The following is a 7,936-nucleotide window of genomic DNA, read 5'->3' as shown; positions in this document are numbered from 1 at the left end:
TTAATTGGAAAAACAGGAATTATCTGTAATTTAACCAAACCTTAAGGGTAAGTTTTGTAATTTAATAAGATTAAGACAAATACCACTTTTTTTTCTTTTTTTTTTGAACGGCAGACAAATACCACTTGGGTTACCAAATCAAGTTCCAAGAGGAAGAGATAGTTGGATTCCTTCGTATCATCGTTTTAAGTTCTGGAGGTTTTACATTTTTGTGATTAAGCGAGATCCGAAGATTTTTAAATGGATAATATGGGAGCCACAAATCGCGAATTCGAAGATTTATTTCCAGAGAAAAAGCGTGTCAGGAATCCTTTCGTTCCCATTGGTATCGATCGACTTTCTTCGAACCCTGGTTTTACTTGTTAATCATCGACCTGCAAATTTACGGATTTGCCATGCGTTATAGATTGTTTATTTAGTTTCCATGATTTTTCTTCCTCCATGCTATTTCATCATTACAGTATAAAATCTTAGGTATGATCATGCTTTGCTGCTTCATTCCTGTGTCTGGAATTATTAAGCTTATTGATTCCAACATTCGAAATCAGCTTATTAGCTAAGGGTCTTGTATAGAGATGCAAGACTGAATATTCGAGTTGTGTTGGATCCAAATAGCAGAATCGGTAGTGTTGAGATGATGAGGGCTTGGCATGATATGTGCAATAACCGTAATTGCCTGATGTTAGATCCTAATAGTAGAATCTGTAGAATTGAGATGATGAGGGACAGTTAAGTGCAATAACCAAATGGTTTCTTGAGGCATTTTTTTGGCTAACTTTGAGAATAGACGAACTAAGGTTCTAATGAACTACAGCTATCGTAGATTATATGAGGTCCATAATGCTTAATCAAAGGACCGACTGGGTTCCAGTAATCCTTGTCAAAAGAACACATTATGACCGTTGCCAATCTTCCTGAGGACATAAGGCAACATGAGATCTCAAGGCTTCAAAATTTTCATCCTGTTACAAGATAAAGCATAAGGGCATTTCACATCTCAAACGTTTGCCCTCATCATAGGCTTGACACTGCTTCTCCCAAACATATTGCAAACACTCCACAAATGCCTAGTCTTGTTCCATTGTATGTAAATCTGGATCCGCCATGCACAAATGACAGATGTCAGGATTGCATTGATTTTACCCTCCCAGACCGCACCTCCGGGTAAGGTATACCGGATTCGTTTGGTTTGGTTTGGTTATCCATGAACAAGTTTCTTTTTGACACTTGAACAAGTTTCAGAAAGTTGGAAATGAGATTGTATGCATACTTATTACTCAATTTAAGGTATCAATGTAAACCACAGAAATTTTCATCAGCAATCATTCAAATTCTTCAGGTTACCTTTAGTATGTGTAAAGTGTGCTTCAAGATAAGTACCTTGGTTGCTGCTCAAATTTTGTGGTGTTTATAATCCATATTAGTATATCATTTTGTTGCCTCTCAATTTCATACCTGAGATTTGTTTCCAGGTGCGTTGCTGACAGCAGGGGTGCTAACAGCTGGTTTAATAAGTTTCAAGCAAGGGAATTCTGAGTTGGGTCAGAAATTGATGCGAGCTCGTGTAGTAACCCAAGGTGCAACGGTTGCGCTAATGGTTGGCACTGCAATCTATTACGGGGAGAAGCTCTGAAGGGTCTTCATGAACCTGTTCCTAAGTGACCATTTCTTACCTTTGGGGTGCAATATGTGTTAAACCCCTGGGTGTCTAATGCTTCAAGTTCTTAATAGCTGATAAATGATTTACCTTTTTGGTGAAATATGGATTCATTTTTGTTTTACATCTGAAAAAAGCAATAACACAACCGGAAGCCTGAGAATTTCCTTCTGATGCTAGACAATTCTCGGTGTATGTTTTGAAACGATGCAGTTACTAAATGCAAGAGTGAAAACATCCTTGTTGAGATCTTGTGTCATCAATGTTGACTATTTACATTTTTTTTTATTCATATGAAATTTCTTTAATATTCATATATGAATCTTCTCTGTAAGCTTTACTTATTACCTTATCTCGATATTTAACTTTGTTATTTGAACCTTCCACCAGTAAACTAATATGATTGATTTGTATAGATCAAGGAGTCCGTGTATAAAGTTTTAGGGGGAGTTTAGTTTGATTAAATGGTTTTGAGAGATTTGGATTTTCTTTAACCGGAACGGAATTGAATTGCATTCCTAATGGATAATTTGTTATTGTAATAACAAATTATAAATGATTATAATAATTAAGTTACTTTTTATTAATTGATTCTTTAAAAACAAATAGTTTTAACATATCCTTAAACATTATTTATATTCGATGAATTTTAAATTTATGAAATTAAAATGGATTTAAATTCTAAATCCCTAAATTCATTTCATTCCTCCAAACTAAACACAACACAATAATCATGTAAATAATTAAAGATTTTTATTATTTACTATTTTATCCAAATTTTATAAAATTACCGATTATAATCATCTCCATCTGATTGAATTATTAACATTTATATTTTATAATTTTGTTTGATCAAGAATTAAGATTGTGAAAAATTAGTTTGAAAATAGAGAAATGATTTTTTAATAGCCACAAAGGAATCAATTAACAAATATCTTTCAAGAATTTGAACTGAAATTGGATCGTAAAGGCTAAGCCTATAAAATCAGAAATTATTTTATGTTGATGGGTTCTGAAGGAGCCGTTAGAACATCTTTGTTAACGGGAAGAAATCTTCCCCAAATTATGCATTCGCTATTTCAATTTTCCCTTTGGAATTCTCCATGCTCATCAAAAACCTCCATCAGGAAGGAGAATTAGGGTTAGGGTTTACGACAGCAAGCCGCTAATCCAACATTCTTGTTTCTCAATTTTTATAATTTCAACTTTAATGGCATCAATACCAAGTTATATCGGCATTGATGAAAAATTATCCGAAGAGGCCGTGGTCCCCCGGAGAGGATGTTGTTTCTGGACGCCGTGTATGCATTGCGATCGTCTTACGTTTTCCATCGGATCGAATTGGTGGTCAGGGATCGCGGATGACGCTAAGACCGACGTTAATCGGTGTTGGTATAAAGGATTATCACCGTTTAAGAAGATCAAGGAATGGTCGGATCTTATCGTCCGTCCGAAGCTCAAGGCGCTTATCCGTCGGTTTAACAAACAACGGTGTAGGCAGGGCAATTTCCAGTACGATCTAACAAGTTATCTGCTTAATTTTGATGAAGGTCCAGGACATTCGGAAGGCAATCATCGGCTGTTACGCAATTTCTCGACGACGTACACATCGATTCTGATCCCCGCGAAATCTTCGATTAAGTTAGGCGATGATAGGCCGGCATTCACGTGATTATCAATTGAGCTTGATTTCAGATCGCCGGTGAATCAATGCAGCTCCGAGGGTGATAACCTAATATAACATGAACATCCGCCGGTAAACGTAACATCCGCATGGCGCCGGGTGCGTTGCGTTCTTTTGACTTCCGATGATCAGTTGATCGAGTCTTTATTAATTACTTTTCTGAAACATTTTCTTTAATTTTCTCAATTTTTATAATGCATGGTATTAACATTTTTTTTCTTTTAATTCATGCAAAATTAAAACTTGAATCAGCACGTTGCACCTAAATCAGGTCTAAAATTGACAAGCGTTTACCGATTGATAATTGTGTCTTCCTTCGTACAAGGTAAGATTTTTAATCCTTATCGGAAATGAACCGATAAGGACTTACCAGATTAAGTGTTTAATAAACAGCCTTTTAGAAAAGTTTAGATTTATCTATTTTTATGTATTTTTGTACGATTATTTATGTCTATTAGATCGATATAAAAAGCTTGGTTACTTGTTAAAATTTGTTTATCCCAAAAGTATCTCCAACAAATTCTTCGTAACAAATATTTTGGAGATTTTTGTTCGATGAGATTTCTCAAAACCTTATTTAAAATGAAGAAAATACGGGTGATTTCTTCAAATATGAAGAACTCTCTAGAAAATGATTAGTAGTTATGAAAGAGAAAATTATTTTTTATTCTTCCTATCAATAAAAATCCCTAAAATTAAATGTACAAGAAAAAAAGATAAGATTTTATCAAATTTATTATATTTTTTAATAATATAATTAATATTGTAATCTTTAAAAACAAAAATGTTAGAAATTAAAAAAATTAGGCGTAGTGAGGTAGCGTATGATACGCAGACATGACAGAACATGACAAGAGGGTAGCACAAGACTAGACAGAACCTAGCGGTGATGACCATTAAAACAAATATCATATTAAGGTTATATATCAAACTATGATAGATTAGTAATATTTTAGTTTATGTTTCATCTTCTTCCACCTATTTTGGTAGAACAAGAAAAAGCTTCTTTTGTCTCATATTGTCCCACCTTATCATAGTTCTTGTCTGTATTTCATGTCGTGTCAAACGTGGAACGGTGAATTATTGTTCTGTCTCATGTTGTACCAAATATGGAACAATGAGTTATGTTACATCATGTCTTGTCTCATTCCATTCCGTCCCGTCCGTCCCATCCCATGTACCACGAATCTATTTGGATGTTATAAATAAAGTAAAATATTATTTTTAGAAAAATGAAAGGGAAAGGTGATGAGAAAGCAAAGATGCAAGGAGCAGGCGGTTGCCTCCCTGAATACAAAAGTTTGATACCATCATACCATGACATGCCATGCCATGCCCTACTCATATATATTTTGAGTTCACCCTTTTCCTCAATTAATCTCCTGCTATTTCCTCAATTGAACTCTTTTTAAATTCGTTACATTTTTAGTCTTAAATTGGTCGAATATCCTAAAAATATGATGGTATTAGAACCATATGGCTGAACCAGAACCAAAACACATGGATAGAAAGAGCAATCCCACCATCCCCATTTTTAGAACCAGCAACAAACAAAAGATTCTTACACTACATCCACATCTACATCTGTTGGATAAAAATAATAAATAAATATAAAAAAAGTAAAAGTAAAAGTAAAAGACAATTTTCAAAAGCAAAAGCAAAGTTTCCCCTTAAATTATGCTCTTCTTGAAGGCAAAGCAGTTGTAAAGATGTTGCTTCTTCAATTCTTAATCAAGAAAGTTTCATATTCATTCATCTCCATCTTGATTAGGGTTTCTTTTCCTTTCAGATGCAACCCATTTAATTTAACCACTTTGAAGTTCTTGCTTCTAACCCATTAAATTTAACCACTTTGAAGTTCTTGCTTCTAACCCATTAAAATTTAAAGAAAACCCCAGTTTATGTTTCATGAAACATGCTCATTTATCAGTATCAAACACCAGATGCTATCATTCTAAAGAACTGCTAATCATTGAAAATTAAATACTAATTATAATAAACAGGATTTAAGATTTAAGATTTAAGAACCAAAATCTTTTCATCTACCTTGCATTCTTCCCATCCAAGGTAATTCCATGTCAACTGAAGAATTCTCTGAACAACTTGCAAATTTTCCCTTCTTAGGCCATAACCAAATCTTTGAAACCGAATAACTATCGGTTTTAGCTTTGATTGTGATCTTCTTCCCTTCCGTCTCCTCACTAACCCTTAGATTTCCATTTGCATCTTGGCTGTCTCTTTTGCGGTTTAGGGCCACCTTAAGACTTGTATCACCAACCACATACTCATATGAACCCATTGAATAGCATCTTCTTGCATCCAAATTACTGCTGCTACTAGACTCTCCACCTGTCTCCTCTTCACCTTCAATCAATTTTCTGAACTTCCCAAGTCTCACCAAGATAACTCCTTTCTCAGCAATCATTTGTTCAGGTTCCATTGTCTTTGGACCAGCAGCTAACCCACTCTCATCTGCTTCCCTCGTATCATCGAATTCGAAAATCGGGTTATCCATGGAAAACCCAGGATTGAAAAGGGTATTTCTGCAAAGGGGACATGTTGAATTCGATAGCAGCCATGTATCGATACAGTTCATATGAAATGCATGGCTGCAGGTGGGGAGCAATCTCAATTTATCCATCTCACGGAATTCAGACAAACAAACTGCACAATCAAATGATTCTTTAGCACCCACAACCTCTGTGTACATGAAAACAGGCAAGGCATCAATAAAGGCTTGATCTAAGCCTGAATCATGAAGATGAAAAAGCTGTTGAAGCTGTCTTTGAAGTGCATCTGAGGTAGAACCATCTGGGTATCTAGTAGATTGAGATGGATTGGAGGAAGAATGGTGCTTTGTCAAGAATCTCACAAGCAAGTGAAGCAAACCAGATATGAAAAACAAGAGGGCCAAGATTACAATGATGAAAAGAACAGCTGGGTTGATCTTAGTGCCTGAAGAAGAAGATAAAGTGTTTGATGTTTTATGAATTGTAACAGCAAATGGAGGTGAAAACGATGATGAATACAGATGGGGTTGTTGGAATTCCACATGTCTCTTGTGGATTTCATATTTCAACCAAGACATTTTTACATGGGTATGTTTAGAAACCCATCTTTCTTCTCCAAAATCCATCATCATCTGCTTAAAAGATCATTGGTTGATGATAATTCAAACCCTTAAGCCCTGAGATTTGGGCAGAGCAGGTGGGTATCTCCCAAGAACGTTGTAGTGAACAGGATGATTTAAAAAAGCTTTGTAGGTTAATGAATACGATTTAGAGGAGATGATGAAAAGGGAAGTGGTGAATGTATGTATATATTGGAGAGGCAGCAACAGGAAGAGCAGTTAAAGAAAGAAAATGCAAATAAATGGTTTGGGTGAGAGATGGGAATCATATGATGACTCGTATCAAGATTACAAAAAGTAGATTGTGATGTAGACCTTGGAATTGGAGCTTCCAAAACTCCATTGATGAAAATAGACCGTCTTTCTCGTCTAAAAACTCGATTTTCATATTAAAGAAAAAGAAAAAGAAATTATTCAAATTTGTGTAAGGGTATATATTTGTGTAAATAATTTAGATAAACCAGAATGATACTCGTGTAATACAGTAAGATACATCTCGATTTTAATGTTCTATTTGATTTTTTGTATCTGTCGATGTTATAATATATTTCTATGTACTTTTAAGAAAACAATAATGATTTTATTTTTGAATAAAATATAATTTGAAGATATCATAAAAATTTGAAAAAAAAAATATCAATGTTAATATCAAATCAACTATGTAAAAGTTTTTGTTTTTTATATAATTTATTTAATTTTTTTTATTATAATTTAATTTAGGTTTACTAATGAAACAATTTATGTTTGGTTTATAATATAACATTTTATAAAGATAATAATTAAATATTCTGTTAGAACTCAATGATTATCCTAATTATATTTTTTTATATTTAAAATGAGATGTTTATCTTATATTTGATTATGTTTATATGCAGTTAGTTACACGAATTCATATATGAAGCTTTAATAAGTTGTACTTACGCATAATCTATTTGTAATCTTGAGTTTTAAGTAATATGCATTAATAAACAGTACTTTATGCATAAAAAATGGTTTTTAAAGATTTTTTGTCAAATGTTTTATAATATAGTATAGATAATTTGTTTTTTCAATCTGAAAATAGGTTTTATGCAAATGCGTAATACTTCTTACTTATGAAGATTAAAGCCTGACTTTATAAGATGTCAAAGATTCGGATATTGTAGGCCGAAACTCTTTTAACATTATTCGTAATGTTGTGAATTTATAATTACATTTATAATTTTATACCATTATGTCATGTCTATACTATATTATAAAGCATTTGGCTAAAACTCTTAAAAAAAACTTTTAAAACTCTTAAAAACTCTTAAACCAGATTTCATCTCTATCCAATTTCATCCTATATCTGAATTCGTATAACTAACTGCATATAAAAACAATCAAATACATGATAAACATCTAATTTTAAATATAAAAAATCTAAAATATAATTAGGATAATTATTGAGTTCTAACAGAATACTTAATTATTATATTTATAAAAT

The 7,936-nt window shown here is 33.1% G+C and overlaps 3 protein-coding genes across 3 annotated transcripts; 2 read left to right on the top strand and 1 right to left on the bottom strand.

The window, feature by feature from the left end:
- Window positions 1-105: 105 nt before the first annotated feature.
- On the top strand, window positions 106-1,907 carry LOC112527192 (RING-H2 finger protein ATL48-like). The gene is made up of 2 exons (XM_025137659.1): window positions 106-325; window positions 1,473-1,907. Exons 1-2 carry the CDS (start codon window positions 241-243, stop codon window positions 1,631-1,633), a joined length of 246 nt encoding a protein of 81 aa, XP_024993427.1. The 5' UTR covers window positions 106-240; the 3' UTR covers window positions 1,634-1,907.
- Window positions 1,908-2,867: 960 nt separating this feature from the next.
- LOC112511652 lies at window positions 2,868-3,329 on the top strand. The gene has a single exon (XM_025117392.1). It carries the CDS (start codon window positions 2,868-2,870, stop codon window positions 3,327-3,329), a length of 462 nt encoding a protein of 153 aa, XP_024973160.1.
- A 1,924-nt stretch (window positions 3,330-5,253) lies between these two features.
- LOC112525320 (RING-H2 finger protein ATL46-like) lies at window positions 5,254-6,618 on the bottom strand. Its single transcript, XM_025135409.1, has one exon. It carries the CDS (start codon window positions 6,481-6,483, stop codon window positions 5,380-5,382), a length of 1,104 nt encoding a protein of 367 aa, XP_024991177.1. The 5' UTR covers window positions 6,484-6,618; the 3' UTR covers window positions 5,254-5,379.
- Between the last annotated feature and the right edge of the window lie 1,318 nt (window positions 6,619-7,936).

This window comes from Cynara cardunculus (assembly GCF_001531365.2).
Source record: "Cynara cardunculus var. scolymus isolate 2C chromosome LG 1, CcrdV1, whole genome shotgun sequence".
NCBI lineage: Eukaryota > Viridiplantae > Streptophyta > Magnoliopsida > Asterales > Asteraceae > Cynara > Cynara cardunculus.
Note: the sequence above shows the minus strand (reverse complement) of the source record. Positions and strands in the feature narration are given on the sequence as shown.